The sequence below is a fragment of the Harpegnathos saltator genome, unplaced genomic scaffold (genome assembly GCF_003227715.2).
Source record: "Harpegnathos saltator strain DR-91 unplaced genomic scaffold, Hsal_v8.6 scaffold4, whole genome shotgun sequence".
NCBI classification, from domain to species: domain Eukaryota; kingdom Metazoa; phylum Arthropoda; class Insecta; order Hymenoptera; family Formicidae; genus Harpegnathos; species Harpegnathos saltator.
This window is the reverse complement of record NW_020230205.1, coordinates 644,822-669,214: the sequence shown is the minus strand read 5'-3', so window position 1 is coordinate 669,214 and position 24,393 is coordinate 644,822. Positions and strand designations below refer to the sequence as shown.

Here is a 24,393-nt window from a genome sequence, read left to right as displayed (position 1 = left end):
TGACGGGTATTGCGAAGGACCGAGTCGGTCGGTTGCTGTGCCTTGTCTCCTCGTAGAATCGACCAATTATCCGTACGGTTTGTTCTCGAGAATTTTATATCTTTTTCTTTTTTCGGGTTAATAGAGCGGACACCTGATTATTATTACGTATTATCGCTGCTTCCCGCGAAATGACGAGTTCGATCGGATATTCCCGGCTCAGCGGTAGGAATTTGTCGAACAACAGCGTTCCATTTTACCGGGGCGACCGATGAAACAGAACGCAGTTTTGCGAAGATACGGCTGGGGCACTCGGGGAACTTTCGGAAACTTCAGTTCGCCGTGGCCGTTTGCGGTAATCACCCTATTACCGGTTCCCCTCCGTCGAGCACGGCGTTTATCTATCGTACGCAAGAGGGTTATAGACACGTACACGTACACCCAAAACCTTACAAGAACTTACAAGATTACACGAATAGAAATACGTTTTATTTCCTGGCACTGGCGGGTAACGTTGGACCGGCGCGGCGGCGAGCCGGCGGTTCCCCGCCGGTGAAGTCGCCTCGGAGGAAACCAGTACGACGGCCATCCGAATGGGAGTGCTGCCTTCCCCGTTCCTCCCCTTCCGCTCCTGAGTATCCCAAGCCTCTGTGTTTCTTTCTCTTTTCTTTTTGTTGTTTCTCTCACTCGTCCGTCCGCTCGTCCCGTTGGCAATCACATGTTACACTGACATATCGTACAGTATCGAGTATTGCGCGCGTATTATTGTTTCCACGAGAAGCATCACGATCAGCCCGACGAGCTTGATTATCGTCACGCTTGTATAAAAATAATTCCCTATTTCCCCGCGACGTCGACGTCGTCGTCGTTGTCGTCGTCGTCGTCGTCGCCGTCGCCGTCGTCATCGTCGTCGTCGTCGTAAGGTCCGCCGTCTCGTCGCGGTTTCCCCGACGACTGTCTCCTGAGCTGCGAGTTTCACGATTTCACCCTGATCGATTTTGGAGCGAGTCTCCGCTCGTTTCTCGGGTTTCTTTTGTGCGATATAGATCACCACGCGTCCTCGTCCCAAATTCGGCCGTCCCGCCGCGAAAACTGCGGATCTTGCAGATTGTTGCGGATGCCAATTGGGATGTCACGAATGTCCAAACGAGGAAGTGCATTTGCTTGCTTTCGTTGTTAATGGATCACGAATATAATCGAGCGTGCGCCCTATGCCTCTCTCGACACACACCGGCATCGGGAGAATCGGCTCACATCAAAGAAACACCCACTATAACGGATGGCTGCGACGAAGGAAACAACAAAGCGGCCCGTCGATTAGAATTAAATGAGGTTGCGGTGATGCGGCTTGCGATCCCTCGGATGAACCAGTTGCCGCACACTTTGCGCGGCCTGCACGCCCGCTGCTGAGATGCTGGTAGCTAAGGTCCAAAATGTAATTACGTGAAATCCGAGATAAACCGGCCCGGCGCTGCATTGTTCGCGTATTTATTTCGCTGGGATAGACAGACGTCTGAAATGTGTCGGGGTCGATGAAAGCTCAGGTAAACTAAACTTGAGTCGCCGCCAGCTTCATCACGCGAAACGCATCTCGCAGTCGGATCCTTTGGACCAGTGGATAATCCGAGCCGGGTTCCGTACTCGCCACAGCGTGTGTACCACCGAGTCGACGCGAAGCGCTTCGATCCAGACTGCTCTAAGATGAGTTTGCTTCGGTTCCGGTGCGGCCGTACCGTCGCAATATCGAAAATCTCCGATATTTCTTCGCGTTCGAGCGAAAATGCTCTCCGCCTCTCGCTTCTTCCACGTCCCGTCGTCCACCGTTCGCCTCTTTCCCGCTTATTCCCTCCATGACTGCGCGAATTTCGATGGCTCTCATCTCTCACGCAATAATTCGGACAACATTTCTGCTTGTCATTTGTCACGATTAGTTCCCGAAGCTACGATTTTGTTTATTCGCAATTTTGTCGCAACGAAATTTTGATGTTCCGACGATGATTCAATGCGACGTTCCCGTTGAATCCGACTGAATTAAGACCGAGGTCCGCTGTTCGATGCAATGAATGAATCTTCGCGACGAGTCTACGCGAAATCAATGTTTAACGGGCGATGGAGCCCAAGAAGATTATTACTTTTTTAGTGACACAACCAGGCAGTTTGGGGATCGGACCAAGTACTGCGGCTCGATTTTTCGGGCAAATGATTTCCTCGTATGCTGACATTCTCCGTATATCCAACTTGGTGTCTCGGTAAAAACAGATCGAAGGACATGCTCGCTACGATAGACATCCTAAAAGAGCGTTTCCTGGGACCAAATCGGCGGGATCGGTGGCAACGGCGCTGGTGGTCTGTGTCTGAGCTCAATCGGCGGTGAACACGGCGGGGACGCCACGCTACTCTGGCTGCTACTGGTCGTCGTCGAAACTGGCTGCGACCTGTTATTAAAAGCTCATTCATTAATCGAGCCTGTTGGGGAGATGTCCGTTTGACAAAAATGACAGTTAATTGAGTGAACCACAGCTACTAGTACATGTCATCTCAATCGCAACCAGAACCAATCAGATCGGTCAAACCTAGCCTAACCTAATCCAACCCAACTTAACCTAAATCTAAACCTGAGCCAACCTAACCTATCAATTTCAATTGATCCGTGACCGATTGATAAGTGTCGAGTTGGAACAGTCCTGATTGAATGACCAATGATCATCCGTTGATGAGGAATCATAAACACCAGTACTGTTAGCTTGTCTAATCGGTAACTCACCTAGAGGTTTCAACGGCAGCGCTGATAGTCAAGCACGCTTGGCAGGGTTTGCTACCGGCCCGTCGTCTGGGCACACAGCCTGCGCACCCGTCCCATCTCTCGAGGGTCCGCTTTTTCTTAGAAGGCACCCGCAAGAACCGCCGACAACTCGGCTCAGGCGCCTCCGAGTCTGTGGAGAAGCCTGAGACTTCGTCCTCCGTGTCGACGCACTGCTCCTCCTCTTCCTCGTTTTTCAGGAACACAGAGTCGGAGCCGAGCGATCTAGAATCCGGATCAGGAGGATCCACGCTGCCCATCGACGCCAATGGCGCCCTTCTACCTGACGACGATGCCGCCATAAGGTTGCCGACCGCGCCGCTGTAAAGACCGGCTTCGCTGCCGCACGGCGATAAATCCGGAGTTGGCTGTATTACCTGCTCATAACGGGAGTTTTCGATTAGTTCCGAACCAACTCCACAGGCTGGTGTAAAGAACGAATATTGGACATTCGAATTAAAAGCCATCGAGTACTCTAGGTCATAACAATGCTATTTAGCGCTAATTACGGTCAAGTTAATTGTCAAATTTATCATCATGTATAACATGGACAGGCTAGACTAAGACAAAATCTTAGGGAGGAACAGCAAAGTCGCGCTAGCGTCACGAAAGTACTATGACATCTAATTACACTCGGCGAGGTTGACAGTGCTACGGAACACAATTATACAGCAGACAAGGAAAGATCGGTGTGCAATTTATCTCTCGACATCGGCAAATGTTTGCGGCACCTCCATGGTAAAACGAAAGAAAGTGTCGTGGCTGCAAGTGTCAGGTCTACCTGGATATCGATAGGGTAATATAAATCCCACGGCTCATCGTAAGCGTGACGCGGAAAGGATGGAGGAGGCGGAAGGCACGGCATCGCCATGGCTGAACCCCTTCGTTCCAGATAACTACTTCCAGTACTGCTACAGGTAACCGAGCTACATCTTCTGTGATCGTCGGGGGGAGCCAATCTCGGTTGCCTGATTGGCGGTGCCAGCAGGGCGTCGTACCCACCTCCGACTGAGGCGAAGCGAGGTGGCACCACGGGTGAATGAGACTGGTTCATCTGATGTAAACATCGTTTCTATCTACTACAAGTGCTTGGTAAAGGGACCAATCACAAATTGGAGACGCGACTCTTATTTACTCCCGCACGAGATCGGCGCGCATCGGTAAAGGCCGCCGGTGACTCGGAGCGAGTGAATTAATACTGTACTTCGTGACTCTGTTTCTCGAGACAACGGAGAAGGAACATCGAAATTTAAAATGTGATTGCAAAAACATCGTTCAAAAACATGTCCGACTTGTACGAAACACGTTGGAGGCCGCAGTTTACCTCGACGCACAACGACCTTCTTGGACCACGATCCGGCCTGGATGGTAACCTGGCGATTGCTTCGAGAGCGGCGGCGAGTGCTTGTTCTTCGGCTTCAGCTTCCGCGACCGCAGCAGCTGCCGCCGCAGTCAGCGCCGGATCTTCCAGTTGCTTGCTCGCTTTGCATCTGATGAGCACACAAACCATATTCTAGTTCTACCTTCGTGACGACCAAGACCTGGTATTCACCAAGACTGGTGAATATCAGGTACACGATGATAAGCGTGTTCCTCTCGCGATACACCGAGCCGTGACCGGCCGTGAGCCGTTACCTGCTCTTGTACACCACCAGCAACACCATCAAGCTGAAGAAGCCGCCGAGGGTCGCGGCGATCCGTACCCCCGTCATCAAGTCGTACGTTTTGTAGAAATCGATTTTGAGCTGCTCGCGCTCGCTCAGGGTCGGCGTTGCATCTGGCAGGAACGTCGTCGGGTCTGTCGTCGTCGTCCCTGTCACGTTGCTGCCGACACTCCCCATTCCTGTAGATCAAACAGATTCGCTCGTTCCACACGCAACGGAGGAAGGTAATGCTTTCGCGTGCGTTTGTGTGAGTCGAGAATGCCGCTAGCCCGTAGAGTATACTCGAGATGAATGCGAGATTTCTCGAAATAGAGAAACACGCCGTTGAAAGGAGCAAAAAGTCCATGCGAAGTAAGGAGGACATGTGAGGCTGAGAAGGAGAGAGAGAGAGACAGAGTGAGAGGGGGGAGGGGGAAGAGGAAAAAGAGCTGGAAGGGAAGAGAGGGGAGAGCCACAACTTTAAGCAACAATGAAGGGAGAGGTTGCGCGTATAGAGACGGCACACCGCAGCTTCTCGTCGAGCTTGGCCGGCTGGTATCGTGCTGAGAGACGCTTGTGACCGCGCGTATTGATTCCACTTTCTCCAGCCTACCTTCAGCGGTTAAGAGCAACAGAGCGCGCGATATCTGGACGAAGCTATGAAATGCATAATTCGTTTCGGAACGTTCGCGCCGCCGTTTTCAAGCGAGATAACAACCGCACGCTGCGGACCGAACTTGTCGAGCCGAGTCCCGCCGAAGCGCACGAGGGGAATATTTTGCGGGAGAAAATTAACGTTCCCGTTGTCGAGTAGAACTCACTTTTCGTCTCTCTGTTGGGACACACAAAAAGGTCCGTTATTTGCGAAACAGTCCGCGGAACGTGGTTGTGCAACGTCATTAGGGAAGCTGGAGGGCCATTTTTAAGACCGACCGGGATCCCTTTCAGCGAAGGACGGGAACGATTATTCCTTGATGCAATTGCTTCCAATTTTCACGATCGCGGCGCGAGCGGGAGGTCCTATTCAAAGGCGGCCGTAAAAGAGGAATTTGACGACACAAGAATGTAGCTGAAAGCTCGATAACTTCAATATTTCAGATAGAGCACGGGGAAATATTTTGCGCTGAAAGGACTTCGCTGCGGCTGAACTTAACAAGTTTCCTACTCCCGGAGAAGCTTCGCAAAATGATTTCATGAGATACCAGCGTCACTGAAATCCCCTCTCGCTTCGGCCGTCTCCATCATTCAACCTTCCTTCTCCATTGATTCAACGTCCTTAATCACTCGGGTTATGCTAGGTCGGGTCAGACGACAACCTGTGGATGCTCCACGTTCGAGGAGGTTGTTCCATGTGCTCTCTCACCGTCAGCTGTCCTTATACCCGTAAAATTAACGGCGCGGCAAACCCCCCGGGGGGTTTCGACTTACAGAATTCTCGCCGCGTAGAAGCTATTTAGTGTCGTGCAAAACACGCTCGAAGACGACGAGTTTTACGCGACGATGTAAAACTGCAACGAAGACATCGTTTCCGTCCGAAGTTACGGCTTTCTCATCGGTACATTCTCTCCCCGCCTGTTGATATCGCATTGTCCGCTCTCTTGTCCGGTTTACTTTTTCCGCAACTTCCCTTCTCCCTTTCTTCTGGCACTGTGCGACGTACACGCCAGTAGTTTCCACCCGGCTACCTAAATTTTTCAAATGCATTTCCCGAGTGCTCGGCTGCCAGAGCACCCGAGTACACCCAGGTACTCAGATACCGACTAGAGAGATGCCCCTGTTCGCAGAGCGTCAATATACACGCGAGAACGTTAAGATATCAGCATTGCGCATTTAGCACGCGCATCGACAGGTTGTGTGTAACGAGCGATTGGGTACATCGACTTGCGCCTGTTATACGTCCTAACGATCGCGCCACGGCGGACCCTGTGTATAGGGTTGCCAATGAAATTTTGAGGTATATTACCGCGGTAGAACCTGCTGTGCGCATACTGCTATTACGCGGTATTAAATTTGCGCACAATGCAACCCGAGAGTCCGCCGGAACAGACCGTGGGGATAATATTAGACGGGCGTAGTATAATCAAACGGCTGCATTCCGGCGTAGTCAAACATACAGAGATCGCTCCCTTTCTTGCTCCGCCCGTGCGCAAAGAAAGTAGGCTAATCCGTGCATTTCGTGTCTCCCCCTCCCCTCCCTGCGCCCCGACTCTGTCCGTGTGAAGCGACAGTCGAAGAAAATCAAACTCGCGAATGCTCTCTCTATTCAAGTCTCGGATTTAAATGAGCGGAAACGTGCACATAGAAAGAGAGAGAGAGAGAGAGAGAGAGAGAGAGAGAGAGAGAGAGAGGAAGCGTCGAAATATGCGAAAACATTTGGCGATGTTCTCGCCATGGGAAGACTGCTTTCATCGATCAAATCGGTGAGCGCTTGTGGATGTGTGTGTTTGCATAAACGAGCATAATGGCGATATTTTCCGCAGAAAAGTGGGACTTTCACGAAGACGCGAGTCGAAAGATCTCGCCGAGAGAGAGAGAGAGAGAGAGAGAGAGAGAGAGAGAGACTGCCGCGGCAAGAACATAATTTTATAAAGGGCAAATTTGCGCGGCACTTAACTTTCACGGGCACGACCCCTCAGGCATCATGTCGACGTCCGAGAAGTCGGGCCAGGTGAGAAAGTTCGGCGTATCAAAGCGAACGCTAAAAATAAATTCGCAGGAGTTCGCACGTCGACGCGCGAATGCCGCTCGCAGCGGAACGAAACATTTTTCCTTCGACTCGCGGAACGATAGGGGCGGGTCTTATCGACATCCGGCAACGCTATTTTTCCTGTTTGACGCTCAGCGGGCGAGCGGGCGAGCGAACGAGCGAGCGAGCGAGCGAGCGAGCGTTATCGTTTCCACGTCGGTCAAAAGGGCTGGCGCGACATTGGGTGAAAATGGGTCGTCCGATAATTCGTCCCCTCGAAAATACCGTTACGATATGCATGGATTTGGGTTAACTCCGTTTCGGTGATTTCGCAGTCGCGGCGCACGAGTCATTTGTTTGCACAATGCGCGACATTTCGAAACAATACGGAAGCTTTCCGCTAAACACGCAACTCTGCCCTGCTAAATGTAAGACAAACGTTAAAGGACAGCGACGATGTTCACATTGTACGCGTATATTTTACGAATATACGGACTGAGAGACAAAAGGAGAAGAAGTCGTCGAGGTGAGGCGGGGATCGTAATATGCAGAAGAAAAAGAAGAAATTCTCACTGGAATATAACACTTGAGCAATCTGACAATCAATACATACGCAGATGCCCGAAGCACCGAGGGTCGTCCACCCGCCTGGTCACTTTGCCGACTCGAAAGTGTGTGCGATACCGTTTGTACGGCGCCGATACGAGGAAAAGAGCTGGAAAGAATATTGGGCGGGAACGTACCGACCGATAATACGATCCCAGAAAAGCGTTCATCTCGAACCGCCGCGGATTTAGGTCACTGGTTCGAGGCCTGTTGAATGCCAGACCGTTCCGCCGATTTTGCCCGCTGCCTCGTGGATTATGATCTTTGCTAAAAGCTCTCGGCGACTGACGACGTATACCGTACCATTTGAATATCAAGACTCGAGTAGGAAGAGAGAGAGAGAGAGAGAGAGAGAGAGAGAGAGAGAGAGAGAGAGAGAGAGTGGGCAGGAGAAGGGAAGAAGAAGAGGAGTATCGTAGATATCAAATCGCCGAGCGGATTTGTGTGACTCCGCGAGCTTCGTCGACTCGCGCGAGCGATTCCGTTTAGCGTCGCGGAATCCAGCTTTCTGAGTTTACAAGCATCTCGAGAACTCTGATATCTCCCGCATATCTTTCTTTTGTGCGAATCTCATGACATCAACGACACTCGAGTTATTTCCAAGCTCTCGAAGCTGGATCGAGACGCGCGGCGTCGAAACGACAACGCTCGGTACGCGACCGCGCGTTGTCTTTTCGACGTCTTTGTTACTTATCACGTCTCGATTTATAGTTGGCCTTACAGCCCTTTCGAAAGAGAGAGAGAGAGAGAGAGAGAGAGAGAGAGAGAGCAATTTTTTGGGAAAAGCAGAGCCCGGGACGAAGCAGAGCGAAACAAAGCGTAATTAAATCCGTTCTTTCCGACTGCGCTACGCGTGCTGTGTGTGTGTGTGTGTGTGTGTGTGTGTATGTGTGTACGGCAACGAGAAAGTATTTTTAATCGCTCACAGTTGCTGTGCGACGCATTTTCGCAATGACTACGGCGGTTAGGACGCATTCCGATCATCGTAGCCTCGGAAACGTTGGGCGACCAGGGTTGACGCGCGAAAATTCGCTACGAGTACGTCAGCAACCCTGTAACTCCGGCTTGTGTGCGAAGCGTGTACAAAGCTAAAGGGTAGGTAGGGAGCAAAGAGGAAAAGGGGCAGAATCGATAAACCAGCCTGCCAAAGCAAGCTCCGTTCGACCGCAACGTGCAACACCTCTAACGTCGTGATGCCCGCTGCGATCGTGCCGAGGCGTTGCTATTCTACGAAATCGCGAAACCATAAATCAAGCAAGCACCCCCGGCAACCGGGTCGGCGACGAGTTCGAAGAGACGCGAAACGCAGATTTGAATAAATAAATCAATATTCAACAACGGACCTTCACAAAGCTGGAACACGCGCAACAGTTGCGCGACAGTTCCAAGTGATATCCTGCGCACGAATCTGCCAGAGAATCAGGAGCGGTCGCATCCGCGACGATCCGCAGGAGAAGATAACCCTTGACTGCGCGATTTAAACGCGAGGAAACGACAAGTTCTTAATTTGGACATAAATCAGCAATGACTTCCGGGCAGCGCGTGCGGGAGGGAGCGTTAACACACATAGGAGTGAACGACAAAGATAACGAAAGTAAAGGATAAAAGGGATAAGGATTGAAATCGATATACCATTCCGCGAGCCCCGGCCCGGCTCGGCCGGGTTCACCTGAAACTTGTCGAGCTCTGGATAATGCTGTAATATCTACTGTGCCCGATGGAAAAGAGCTCTCGTGTCGGAAGCCATTAAAATTCAATTTCACAAGCGGTGACGCAAGCTGACCAGGAATAAGCTCTTAATCATCCGGTAAATAGAATTTTTTGAAAACGCCGGCGGCCATCGCCGGCGTGCCTTCATCAGGCGCAGCCTGTTTATCTTGGGTGATTACTATCGACCTCGCCGATGATACTGATCAAAAGTTTTGTTATTTATTTACGCCCGGGCGTGACGTTATGTTTACGCCGTGCTATATATAGCGGTCAGTCTACAGAATACGTATTGAATTAACGCTGACGATAATCAATGACGACAATATCGGTAACAAAACAATTGTACATTAACCGCCGCGACGCGTCAGCATCGGCTGCGTATTGCCGCGTATGATTATTGATTAATTATTGCACCAATCACACATGCACACACACGGTTATAAGGGGTCGAAGGAGCGCGGCAGGAACAGGCGTGAGAAAAAGGCGCGTTGGATTGTCGATCGGACCGCTGCGAGGCTGTCGAACATGTACTATTAACCCAGAGACGTGGACCGATGTATCGTCGGCGATAGATGTCCGTCGACCGGAAGTAACGAGCTGCAGGCAGCCTCGAAACCTCTTTCCCTCTCCTCCTCGCGCCTGTCCTTCTCTCCGCCGCGCTCGGGCATATTCAGCAACATGGAAACGTTTCCCTACTTTGTATTCACGAATTCCTTGACCAAGGATGTTTCTAACCGTTCGAGTGTCTGAAGTGAAAATATCTCTCTCCCCTTCAATCTCTCCGAGACGAGATACGCTCGCGGCGATGCGATTCCGATCAGTGCAGTTTCTTGCGGCTGTTATATACCCACCACCTTGGCGAGCGCGCGCGCGCGCGCGCGCGATGTGCCTAATGCATGCATTTCCTAGCCTAGTTTAGCGGAAAGTGCGATGGGCGAAATATGTATGACGGATACTTTCCCGGCTCTCCGTCACCCGATAAAACGTTGTCGCGAAAGAGTTTTCGACTGATCGAGCGCCCCGCCTCGATTTAATGCGTATCGAACCGGTAAGTTCGATCGATCATAAAGTTGAAGAACGTTATCCGTCGACTTCACTCCGACCAGGTACAAAATATCAAGCGTATGGTATGTTCTCGCAATAAAAGGAAATAAGACAAAATGTAGCAGGGAGAATCGATTGAAGCTTCTCAATTTATCTATAAGATATCATATCCATAATTTATAAATCTACAATTTATTTCATTTTAAATATTTATAATTTATTTTATAAAGTTTCTCGTTTTTTATTTTTGTCGCACTGGAGAAATGGAATATGTGTGTGTGTGTGTGTGTGTGTGTAAGATACTTTGACAGCAAAGTTATAATGACAGTTACGTAACTCTCTCTTCGCCGAGAAGATGAGAAGTTCCATCACGTCGATAGAAAGATTTGCGCATTTTACGTAATATCGGGATGCCAGCTTGATGTACTCCCTGGACCGACCGCTTGTGATATAAAACGCTTTCGCGTATGATATTACCGTTCGGGAATGTAGCGTTTGTCAAAACGATCGCCAGACGATCGAGGCGACAGCTGCAGCGGAATCGAAGATCGATTTAACTTGCTTACGACGCAGCCACTTGAAGCAGATGTTACTGCCCAACTAAGGTGCCATTACGTACACGTGGAGCACGTTGAAGAGTCAACATCCCCAACGTAATTTGTCATATCTAATATCCCGATCCTTTCTGGGACAAACGTCCTGTTGTGCTCGTTCCTCTTGAATATTATTCTCCCGGTACTGATCCTCTGGGATTGAAGCTTCCAGGAATATTAGAAAGAGGAAGAGCGTGATTAAAAGTCCATCGCGCAGACAAGCAAACTCAATAGCGACGTAAAGAACAATTCATTCCGCACTTTAATGGAAGAATTAATTATCAAAGGGTGAAGAGCTTCGTAGACAGAATTGCTCTTGACGCAATCGGAGACTGTAATCTATATTAATTGTAGAAGTCCCTATTGTAAGCGATGTCGGGTCGAGTCCAAGATACCAAGATAGCGCACGAAATACTGAGATAATAATCAAAATACACGAATAGAACCCCGAAATATCCTTATGATACTCGAGATATTCAGGCGGTGTCCTGAAGATATCCGAATAAAGGCCAAGATGCTTAGAGAATATTCGAGATTCTCTAGCGTGATTCTGCCCGAGATGCCAAAGTAGCGAAAACCTTGGAATTCAGGAGACCATCTACAGCGACTTTTTAATCATATTACCGACCGGACAATCATACGCAATAACGAGTAATTCAATTAAATTCCGCCATCCATCTTCAGTCCGTATCTTCAGATAACCCTGCCGATTAATATTCTTTCTCATCGGCGTCGCAACTATCGATCCACGTAGGGCCGTTGATTCATCCTGCGGCTTGACCAGCCGCCAATCGTTGCGCTTTGATTTAGAAATCAATTAAATGCAAGCACTTTCGGACAACACGAGACGGGGTCACGTTTTCTCGCCGAAACGACTGAGACGGCCGTATCGCCGCCATCCGCCGGCGCCTGACGTGTTAATATTTGCATTTCATTTCCATTCTCCACGGCGCGGCTGCCAACGCACCGGAAACGAAATCAATTCGGTCAATGAGTTCCCTTACATGCGTCGCTGCGTGCGAACAGTTGCCAGTTGGATCGATCGCCCCGGCTGACGAGGGATATTAATTAATTATTACGCGTGGTCTGCGCGTGAGACGGGCGCAGCCCGGTCCCAAAGAGGCGGCTTCGCGGAATAACGATTACTCGAAGCCGCACCGTAGCTTGATATAGCGCATGCCTTGACGCTGACAAATACTACTTCGAGATCTTTCATAGCGTTGTCCGCTGCAATCTCACTCTCGTGCGCGTTCACGACGACGGCCGCGTTAAAGTAAGATAAAATCCCGGCGAATCCAACGGGGGAGGAAAACGATTGATTAACAATCGAACAGACGTCACACGCAATCGCCCCGGGGATCGCTCTGGAGATACAGATTGATCGTCTTTAATCTCGCTGTTCAGCCGTTTGCAGCGAACTCGAAGCGTTGTCTGCCGGCTCTACCGATTCATTTGTCTCCATTTCACGCTGCAGTCGACCAGCACAGCACAGCCTCGGCGCATTTAACGGTGATTTGCAATTCTCCGCAAAAATCGTTCGTGAGGATCATCCGAATCGTCATCAGTCAATCGGGGGAGGGCTTCCTCGGGGATGGTGTAACGATGCCAACGTGGCAGTGTGTCGGTACAGCTTAGCATAGACAGGGTTGCCACGGTTGTTGGCCGGTACACGTCGCCGCGATGGGGAGAGGCGCGCGCGCGCGCGCGCGCTGCTGTGCGATCCTTTTATTTCCTCGACTTCCTGCAGCCCCCAAACGGTCTCGGCTGGTCGGCCGACCTGCCGTCTGCTCGAACGAGAAGGTGAGCAGCGGTGAGGGCGGCGGACACTGACAGTAGGGGCGGCTGGTTGGGCTGGTAGGAGAGGCAGGTATCGATTCCGTCCTGCATGGAGAGGAGAAAGACCACCTCCTGCCCCCTCCCCCGTCAGGTCCTTCCTCGCAACCCATGTACTCCGGGTCACCGGGTCAAAGCTCACGGCCGCTAGCTCACTGTTGCTTCTCCCTCAAAATAGGTCTCTCGCGGCCGGTGCGCGTCGGTGCGTACCCGTTTTTTAAGTACATGCGCACATGCACGCTCCCTCGGTGAGTCCTTCTTCGGTTATGCCGCGATCTGCCGCAGCGTTCATTCGTCATATATGCGACTCTCGCTGCGTGCTTGTGTAGAGAGTAATTATTTGCAGCGCGGGGTAATTGAATTTTCAAAAAGTGCTATTTATTATATAAAATTCTACTGCTCCGGCCGCTCGAGAGCCTTGCGAGTGTTTCTTGCGAGTATTCGCTTCTATTCTTATCGTTATCTCCTCCATTGTTGCTTCTGAACGCTCGTGAACTGAGACAACCAGGTACTCGTATACTCGAGTAATATCTAGTAGGTTTGGACGGCGGAATACTACCCGCGTACTCGACTTCCGTAGAAATACCCGATACATAAATAACGAATTGCGCACTATCGATCCTTACGCATTCCACTTGGGTGTTGTATTGATTTACAGATATGAAATAGGGAGACAGAGACAGAGAGAGAGAGAGAGAGAGGGAGAGGGGGAGAGAGAGAGAGAGAGAGAGAGAGAGAAAGAGAGAGAAAGAGAACGAATGATAATGACAAAGTGGTCTGCGACGCTACACATTCCATGTCGGTGGACACTTCAATTATTTTATTCACTGAAAGAGAAAAGAGAGAACAGAAATCTCTTCGGCTCTCGGTATCTCAATTGCGACGATATGCAGTGATATCGATTGATCCAACGATGCAATAAAATCAGCCGATTCAATTTTCACGACGATTGGCATACTTTGAGAACAAAATGTTGAAAATGATATGTACCTTCACATCACGCGCGCGCGCACGTAACAGAGAGGCTATATTTTCAACTGTCCGCCCGAGGTCCAACCCGCCAATGGAACTCGACAGCTTGACAGTCTCCTTTAACCGGTCTACTCTCGCCCGCAAATATCCCCTGACATCGTCGGTATGATATAGCTGTGGTAATCCACGTAGATAGGATCCGAGAGAGAGAGAGAGAGAGAGAGAGAGAGAGAGAGAGAGAGAGAGAGAATACAATGAGGAGAGGATTGCGTTGTACATTAACTCTACAAATTTCCTTTGTCCATCTACGTCAAAGACGCACACGTACGCACATACACGCGCATAAATGTTGCGCCCGCACTCGTAAATCGTGCGATTATCATACGTGAGATTAACGCTGTTTCAACGAACATTCGCGTGTTTAATTATAGCGAATATTATTCCCGGAATATTTCAGAATTCACGATCCTAATTTCGGTGGTTTAGTTCCGCTTGACGAATTTAAAGACCGCATCGCAAACAGCTGCCGCTCGAAACGCCATTTTCCCAGGCTTTTTCAGATTCGCTTTTTAAAAGTGTACGCTGCAAGCGTGTAGGAAAATGGCTGTCTACTTTTCGCGGGACGATTTTTACGTATATAATTGGATATTAAATAGCACAAATTCAATTTAGGCGTCTAGAGGAGGAAAACTCGTTTACGGACTCGTTCCGATGTGAGACTCACTGTGCCGCAGATTTTTCAGTCGTTATTTTCCGAACGAATTTCGCAGGCACTTATATGCACTGTATGCTCGCTTAAAATTTATCTCTTTATGATTTATATCAACAATTCCACTTGATATACATTGTTTATATCGGGACAGTCGATACAACTCGTTCGTTACAGGATGTTTCCACATACTTTCGAGTCAAATTAACAACGATATCATTCAATTATTCGGGAACTAACGAACAAATAAAAATTATTTCACAGGACAATTTATTTAATAAAAATTATTTTACTCATCTCGCTCCGTGACGAGCGGAGCTACGATCGTCCTAAATAACGGAGCGCTTTGACGAAAAGAAACACATGGCGTATCCATCCAATTTGTTAAACTCGCGGGATAATACATGAGGATTTCTAGTTCGCATGGAGCGCTGTGACTTCAATTAAGGTCCAATTATTCCCGAAGTACTTAATTAACGAATGCAGCGATATCGTATGCTGCCTGGACTATTTAATTCCATTGCCGCTCCTACCGCGGCGTGATAATTTTTAATTACCGGGTGCAGATAGTTACACGTTTGTGTGTAAGATATGCATCATTATTCCTTTTAGTCGTTGCCGTTGAAAACCAACTGCAATTCTCCGACAATGCTTTTTAAAGAGAGTGCTTCTTTTTGCACGCGTAAACAAACGTTCTTTCTGTAAAAGCTCCGAATAACCATGACTGCGGGCTCGCTAATTAAATGCTCGGTATGCAACAATACGCAAAAAGATTCCTAAATGTGATATTTCCTTTCATTCAGTTCATACAGTTATTCAGTTATTCATAATAATTATACACGTTTTATTTATTTAAGTTAATTATATTTATTTAAGTTAATTATACAGTTTCGATTCAACCATCAGACATTCGGCAAAATGATTGAAATCTCTTCAAAAGTTTCGGGTTACGTTATATTCATGATATTTCGAGATAACTTATTTAGTAAAATAAGCTGATATTTTATATTACAAAAGTAATACTTTTTTTTGTTTCATGACTCATTAAATTATAATGTAGAAGATGGTACAAAAAGAACGTTTGTCGATGATTCGTCCTTTAAAATCCTTGGATGGACTATATGTACGAAATGCACCGATCTACATCAAGGCTGGATCTACATCATACTTTAGGACTCGAAATATGCATATTAGCAGAGCCCTTAAGTTCACAGCATGCCTGAATGTTTGATGAAACCTGCGCCAAGGACATTTCTCCTTTACTGCTCTATTGAACAGGTTCTGTACGGAGACAAATTTGAGGAAAAACGTATTTCCAATGTAAATTAAAAATGAACGAGAACTTTCTGCCAAGTTTGTATTGCAAATTCGCGGATATTTGACTCATGAATATTATCCAAGTGTCTGGAATATTCAAATGACTCATGGACCCCCAATATACCGAGGCAATATCCGAAAGACTCGTGTACTCGGCTAGTATCCGGTTGAATACCGGGAACTGACGTCACCGATAAAAAATCGAACGATACTCACTTGAGGTTCAGGACTATAAAAAGTTGAAAAATAGAGGAGTCCATTTCTTTGCCTGAGCCAAAATATACCGCGCGGTATCCGTGAGATTTGCGAGAAAGCAGGCGGAAAGGATCCACGAATTCACGTTTGTTCACTTCGCATGGAAAGCAAGCTGGGCAAACACCCTCGTAGCCGGTGTGGATTTACCACCATTCTCATGTGTATTTCAGGGCGATGCCCCCTCCGTCCGGCCTGTTTACAAGAAAAGGAACCCGCGAGCGAGCGGACACCTTGACGGAATGTCGTTTTCACACGGACCAGCCGAGAGTGCCGCTAGCGCGGAGAGGAATCGAAGAAGAGAGGACGAGAGCCGGAACGTAGCCCCAACCCTTCAGCCGCTTCCGATCCCCACGGGTCCACTTGGAATCGGTCCAGGAAGCGACCGCGGAGCATTTTGCATGGAGAATAACAGCGTTCCCGAGCTATTTGGAAATGTTGCGGTAGACGGAAATCTCAATTCGAGAGGTGGAATCGATTGGATCAGAGAGAAGGGCAAATCTCACGGAGGGAGAACGAAACGCGACCCCGAGCAGAGGATTTAAATCGAACTGCGGCGCCGCGCCGCGGCAGCCAGGAACAGCAGCAGCAACATCGGCGGCAGCAACGGCGGCACATAGATATGTGGACGGGCGTTTATACGTTTCCGCGTACAACGCAAATCGACGATAGATCATCGGCAAAATAGCGGGAATGTTGATCCTCGAAATCGGTAATTGGCCGGGCGCGGGTACTGCAGCTCGTTGCCACGAGAGATTAATTGAGGGCGAGAGAGAGAGAGAGAGAGAGAGAGAGAGAGAGAGAGAGGGAGGGAGGGAGGGAGAGAGAGGGAGGAGGAAAAGGGGTGGAAGAACGAACGACTACCACTCTGTACAATTTCCGACTAATAGATTTTCGAGTCGCGCTGGAAATTACGCAACTGTGCCACACGCCCGATATGCGTCCGATAATTTGTACAATCGACTGAATCTTTTACACACGGCCGAATCAAGTGTGCTCTATGACGCTAGCGTGTAAACGCGATCCGTGTGTGGACACACGCTGCTTCTCCTTATCTTTTCCCGTTTTCAAGGCCGTCGCGTCATAGCGGCGCATTGGCGCATTTCGCCGGCTATTGTACCCCCTCTGAATGGATGCGCGGCCAGACGTGTTCCATCGCTGATGGATCGCAAATATAATAACGAGGTGAAGAGCACGTCGGATATTCGAACTCGTGGCCGGCGCGAGTGCGCGCGGGAGTGTGTTTACAGCTCGCGGTTAGTGTCGACTGCCGGGAGAATAAACAGCAGCTGGGCTAATCTGCAATGCAGATGCGAGTACTTCTGTAACTCGTAACGCGAGAGCACCCTGAGAGACTCTTGACGGCGAACCAGCGGCGAGTCCCAGTTGCGGATGACCATGCATATGATGAGAGCAAATTTGCCAATACAGCAATGTCTGGTCATACAGTTCGCGGTATTCCCTTGGCCAGACAATATCACGATAGAATACGCTGGATACCGGCGATTCTTGTTCTACACAGGCTACATTTTCCGAGTATCCTGATTATTGAGCGTACATACTGGGCCAATTAATTAGATTAATTCTCGCAAACTGTTTGTGTGTGCGCATGTGTGTGTGTGTGTGTGTATGTGTGTGTGTGTGCGTGCGTGCGCGTGTGTCAGAACAGCTGGAATTTAGGTCGAGTCGAATCCAAATCCATACTTCACTTTCGATGTCGAGCATCGTCGTCGTCGTCGTCGTCTCGTCATCTGATCTTGAATTTGATTACTCTACTGTAAGACGCGCAACATAACGCTCGCTGCGAGCCGAGAATTAGACCGTCACATTTATGGGATTATATTATGGGATATAAATATAGGTCCTAGATATACTCGCGATTGATCACAGCTCCGACATGGGGACTCGAGTTTGGTCGATTGAATCTCCTCTCGGCCGATTGGATCGGAACTTTCTTTCTTTTTTGCCGTGGCTTTTGTTGCTGATTCGTCCGCCGTGTATCGATATACTCGGCCTAACCGATCACTCGGGTCGATCGGCACCGTCGCGGTATTATGGAAATAACGTCGCGTGCCGTGCTCGTTCGTTCGGAGGACCAATAGGCGTCGGAGGCGTCTCGGTTGTTCCGGGACTTTGTTGAGAAACTGGAACGAGTTTATATCGCCTTCGATGGCGTCGTAAGGTCATGCCTGGGTCGCGCCTGGGGCGGCACCAACCACAGCATAGAGGACGACGACGTCGGTTGACATTATTCCGCGAAACTCAGAATCCAATATCGCAGAACGCGCCTCATTCTCTCTCTCTCTCTCTCTCTCTCTCTCTCTCTCTCTCTCTCTCTCTCTCTCTGTCTCTCTCTCTCTCTCTCTCTCTCTCTCTCTCTCTCTCTGTCTCTCTCTCTCTCTCTTTCTCCCGCCTATCGGCTCAGTCCTCTCTTCTGTCCTTATCCTTAGTCGTTGTTCTCTGTTACCTCCCTTACGCGTAGACCCCTTACGTATTCGATTATCGTTCTTGCTTCCTTTCTCTCGACTCGATTCTCCTTTTCCTCCCTTTCCCTCTTTTTTCCTTCTCTTTATCTCTCACTCTTTTTCCCTCTCTCTCTCTCTCTCTCTACATTTCGTTTTTTCTCCCAATACCCACTTTCCAACGCGCGTCCTACCGTCTTCCCTCCTCTCGTACTCTCGCTCTGAAGCGGTATCAATTCTGGGGTGAGTAAATGCTTAGCGTAAACAAGGGCCGATATGTCGATATTCCTAGGTAGCGAAGACAGGGGAAATAGGCTGTGTGCTCGGAACGATCGACACCCCGTTACGAGAGAGGCTGTGTACCCGCAAGAAACACGGCCGCATCGTAAAATCAGCCGGTAGACGTGGCAAACCCTTATCGACACACTTGCACGTTTGGTTTTTTTATTTATTTATTTTTTCTTCGAGATGGAGTTACCTAGTCAAAATTTAAATACAGTTTTCGTTATTGAATTAATTTCATTAGCGATTGTTTCGGTATAATTTTTCTCCTGGTAAATGTATTAAATAAATATAGATGGTAAATAAATTGATGTATCAGAACACAACCAAATAATTGCTTCGCAATTGTAGATTATGATATTTTATTATTAGGCAAGTCAGCGTGACTCTTTGATAGAATTCAACGGTCGCGAGGTATAAAATGACACACTTGTGTTGTACAATAGTGATATCAAAAATTCTACTATATATATATATATATATATTTAAAATTAAACACCCATAAAAAAAGCGTCGATTATCCTTTACCGATATTTGATCGAGAGAATTCCTCGAAAGCCCTCCTCTCTTGATATTCGAGTATATTGATAAATGATCAACCAATAACTTCATTGAAACGTGAGCCTTGTGATCACGAAGCCCAGAACAGGATCAATGAGATTCTATCTATATCTACCGGATCCTCGATACTGATACCAATCCCAGTCCGTCTCGTCCCTCTCTCTCTCTCTCTCTCTCTCTCTCTCTCTCTCTCTCTCTCTCTCTCTCTCTCTCTCTCTCTCTCTCTCTCTCTCTCTCTCTCTCTCTCTCTCTCTCTCTCTCTCTCTCTCTCTCTCTCTCTCTCTCTCTCTCTCTTTCTGTCTTTCTTTCTGCGAATGCTATCGTAAACGAAATCTTTCACGACGCCGCTTGTACAGGTACAACTTACGTTCTCTTCCGACGACGTCGACTCGAGAGAATCTAAGGCCACTATCTCAGTTTCTTTCGTTACGAGTACACGCGGCGTTTTCACCACACATCGCCAAGATGCATCGAGCTTTCAGATCCTCCCAAGGATCACGTGACTTTCCGTGACGATACGCACCAGTTGCATATCGCGCATTTCCCCGTCATTCTCCATTTTGACACCGAACGGTATTGCCATGCCATAACGGAATCTGACATTTTCATTTCCGTAGTAGTCTCTCGCACTTATAAAACTACTTCGAGCTGTATTTGGTCGTGCTCGTTCGAGACGTTTCGCCGGGTAATTTTGAAGTTTTAATGCGGGAGGACGTGACGGTTTTTTTTTTCTCAAAATAAGCGACTCGTGCATTATCTACGTGAACGACCGAGTCTCGACTCTAATTCCTGGCTTCGAGCAATCTCGTCGTTGCGAAACGCGGTTGCAGATTTTCTAGGATTTTAATCGACAAAGCACATCGGACTCAGAAGCGAACTTTTCGCGAGAAATCCTTTATTGATTGGGTACATAAGAGAATTTTTCTTGACTCCGGAAGCTCCGGCTACTGAATGCATCCAACTGGGAAAGTACCGCCTTTGAAATCCTCATCTCTAATCTTCCGCAGCAGCTTCGTCACTTCGTAAATATTCCCCCCTCCCTGTTCATAGACTTTATTTTTCGATGACCATCTCGATACACGTCGAGGTTCTGTAATTTAGAATAGAAACGCGGTCAAAGTATTTCCACGCACTTTCACGGCACCCTCTCAACCTCGTGTTCCCTTATCCTCCTATTTTCTTGTCTAAAAGAAAAAAGAGACGTAAAGCTGTCAACGGTAAAAATGCGAACGAACAATCGCGCGTTTGGACGGTTGTGGAAGGGAAAATTGAATGCTGCAAAGTATCACGTAACATTAACATCACAATTTTGCAGAACACATATAAACGAATGAAAATAATATTGTGCTCTCCCAGGTGGATCTCTTCGGCTGAATGTCACGTGACCTCGGGAGCGATAATATATGTAGGTAAGCAACGAAGGAACGATCATAACAGTCCTTGACGCGAAGGTAAACGTTTCGGGAGACATCATGCGCGGTCCCCGACATTTTAGACCCTATCGGAGCGTTCGTGAAACGCGTCACGCCATTTCGATCGTCGTGTCGTCCGCTAAATCGCTAAGGGCGGTAACTTTCCTGTTTCTCTATTTTGACCAGCTCGAAAAAAGAGTCGAGCTCGAAAACAGTCTCGACTTGCGCACTCTTGATACGTTGACATACCTTGCATCACGAAATCAGTTTCGGTTATTTTGGAAAGTTCGGAAATTTTGATTAGAGTTATAAAGTTGGTGAACCTTAAACTAACTCGGATATGTTCTGTAATCGGTCAGCTGTTCACGCTTGGACGTTCACAGCCGCGTACTATTTCTGTTTACAAACTTGGCTTTGGCGACCAACTTTGTAATATTAGGTAGAGAAATGGATATAGATTTTTTATTACTTATTATCTTGATGGACCGGATCTATCGATCGTACGAAACAGCTGATCAATTGCGGAACGTATCTGAGTTAGTTTAAGGCCCACCCACCTTATAAGTAAAAGTTTCCGAAATCGATTTCGAAACGGACCATTCGATTCTCGATTTCTTACACGCGACTCGCGTAGAATGACGTCGAGGTATCTCGCCAATTCGTCACGTACTTCTCGCGTCGAGTCGTTAAACGCCGTTGCGATGATCGGCGGTAGACATCGGTCGCGGACGCAATGCGATGAGGTGAAGTGAAGTGAGTTAAGTGTGATCGACATGGGACGATGGATGGAGACTACAGAGGATGGATTCTGAGGATACTGGACGGATGCAGAGCGACACGGTCGGAATTTCACTTGCTGGACCCGGACGGACGTTGCAGGATATCAACGCGCAATGGTGAGTGTACAATTTGACGCATCTGCGAAGCGTCGCATTACGTAGCGTACGCGTAGACGCAAATCGTATTGATTACCGACGGGAAGTGATTAATAGAGCGCGATAACGCACGCCTGTGAGGTCCGATTTTATTCAAATCCGGCGACGAAACGAATGTAAAGCTCTCAGCGTGTATCGTTCCTGTTTCTCCATTTAGAGAAGATCACGGTGGATTTCGTTTTATAAACAGTGTCTGAGGTAGCGTCGAGTCGTACTCGTAAATATTACAGTTACCGGGACGAAAATACAGTCGGGTTTGCGTTTTATTCATGCATCCGTTCTTGCTACTTGGCCCCCGTGATGTTACACGTCACTCGATAATATTTTGGGTTAACTCGAGTCCGAGAGTAATGAGAGTAAGCGAGGCTGCATTCGTCCTATTTGTCCCTTAGCATAAACGGATATAACCATTTCGCATTTCGTCAATGAAGCAACTAGGTTCGGAAATCAAGTTCGTACCGCGTTTACGCGCAATTTGTTCTCGCTGTCCTTGTCTTAAAGTATAAAGAGCGTAAAACGCTTTTACGTCTAGCCGACAAATCATTCTGATTGGAAATGCTTCCTGACGAACGGGGGACGGAGCATGCAACGGCAGTAAATTCTTATGGTAAATAAAATGTCCAATAAAATGTGTTTCGACGCGCCATAAAGATCAGACATCGATCGGCACATAAAGTTTCGATGATTTGGTGGACTATCGCGAGAGAAGGAGAATAAGTGCTTGCACTAATACGAATGAATATTGCCGAAAGATCATGACGGGATCAACTTGTAAAATTTTATCTGAAATTTATTACGTTTCTCGAACAATCGATAGCGATCACGTGAAAAGAGAGAACCTATTTCGCCTTGATGTCCGTTCCGAAAATTGATGCGACCAAGGTTATATTCTTTACTTGGAGCAAAAAGCGGGGGAAGCTATGAACATATATTTTGCAATTAATTAAATATTAATCTGTTCGTAATAGCACAAACTCGAGACACTTGTATAGGATAAAACGTCGCGGAAAAAGCGTTATCATTAATTTGTGCTGCGTGTACTTTGATTAATTAGCCTTCGTCGTTCCTAAAGGTAATCGATATTACTGATAGTCTGGCAGATACGCCACATTATACAGATACCCACGTAGCACTGAAATATATACAGGATGTTTCCAAGCTATCGTACGATATTTTAACAGCGCATTCTCTCCACCGGTGTAAAATAGAAATTATCAATACGAAAATGTCAAGATCGCACTAGACAGTTTCTGGCTTATAAACGATCGAGGTTGGCTAATTATTGGCCCCAGAATACCCGATGCCCGAGAATGCGCAATACTCAAACATTCGAAACTATTCCTACCTAATACCTGAATACCCGAATCCTCGGACATATCTGTGTACCTGAATATTTATACAATATTTGAAATAATACTGCCACCTGAATATTTTTATTTTTACTCGAAAAACTTAGATATACCGGGCTAGCAATCAAGATACTCGTAATTGACAGCAACATTAGCGATATAGCGCGCATATGTACTTCTTCGCACTGACTGAATCTCATCGACCGTCGTTCATTCATTCCCATAGCTTGCATGAAAAGAAAGCAGCACGAGCGTGGAAACGATCGGCCCCGAAAGCTTCGTCGGAAAAAACCTCGCGATGTGTGTATCTTTGAAAGTGTGCTAAAGGCTTCATCGTCGGCTCTGACTCATCGCTCTGACATCACAAACAGAGTCGCAGATCGAGTAATAACTCGACTGCTATCACGAGTCTGTTTTTAAAGTTGCCGAAGCGGAAAGTAACCGTAACTTGCGCCGAGCGACGAGCTCGAGCGCAGACTTCGCGAGAATCAATCGCACGGCGGCGGTCCCATAGTTCGCGAGGGTGAGAGGAGCGGGAAGAAATCGGGTCCGTTGGAACGAGGGAAACCGTGCGAGAACGGAGAACGTTTCGCAACTTATGCGAGCACACCGCGGCGGATGACGAACAGAATTTTCCACTTTAAGCCGCGGGGATGTGGTAGCTGGAGGGTTGAAGAGCGATACTTCGGCAGACTTTTATTATGTGGAATCGAAACTTGGAAGAGATCAGCCGTATTCGGTATTCGCCGCGTAAGAAGAAAAAAGGAAGAGATATGCGCGGGTATCGGACATTGATAACAGATGGAAATGCGGCGCGATTTACGATTTACAATGTAAAGGCTGCTCGGCGACGCACACCGAGGCGCTCGAAGGAACATCGAGGCTAATGGATCGCTCATCGAGCAGGGGTGCCGCCTGGCAATGTAAAGAGACTACAATAAGGCGAGGCTAACGCAATAAATTGTCGAATTAGCCATTAAGCGCGCCGTCTCGCGGAAACGCAAATGGTTTTGTAATTTGCGCAGGGACCAGACTTCCCCAGAGCGGCAAAATATATTTCTGCATAACGGCGCGAACATAATGTTCTATTAGCGTCCTCAACGATGCAAGTCACCCTTGCGCTCAGAAACGCATTCGAGCGCGTTTCATGGCGCGCCGCATAGCAGCTACGGGCCAAATTGAATAGCGGGCTAAACTGCGAGCTCTTCGAGTCTAGACGGCCGCTCGCGTGTGTACAGCGCGTGGACA

General features: G+C 48.1%; 1 protein-coding gene across 2 annotated transcripts in view; it reads right to left on the bottom strand.

Annotated features, from left to right (window-relative positions):
• Positions 1–146: 146 nt before the first annotated feature.
• LOC105188703 (uncharacterized) overlaps positions 147–24,393 on the bottom strand; it is a 59,856-nt gene continuing 35,609 nt past the window's right edge. For both annotated transcript variants that reach the window (XM_025301054.1, XM_011150302.3), the window contains 5 exons: positions 4,415–4,622; positions 4,104–4,269; positions 3,561–3,833; positions 2,744–3,156; positions 147–2,414 (listed from right to left, as the gene is read on the bottom strand). In XM_025301054.1, the coding sequence (XP_025156839.1) occupies positions 2,270–2,414; positions 2,744–3,156; positions 3,561–3,833; positions 4,104–4,269; positions 4,415–4,622 (1,205 nt within the window). In that variant the 3' untranslated portion in view covers positions 147–2,269. The remainder of the gene's footprint in view (positions 2,415–2,743; positions 3,157–3,560; positions 3,834–4,103; positions 4,270–4,414; positions 4,623–24,393) is intronic.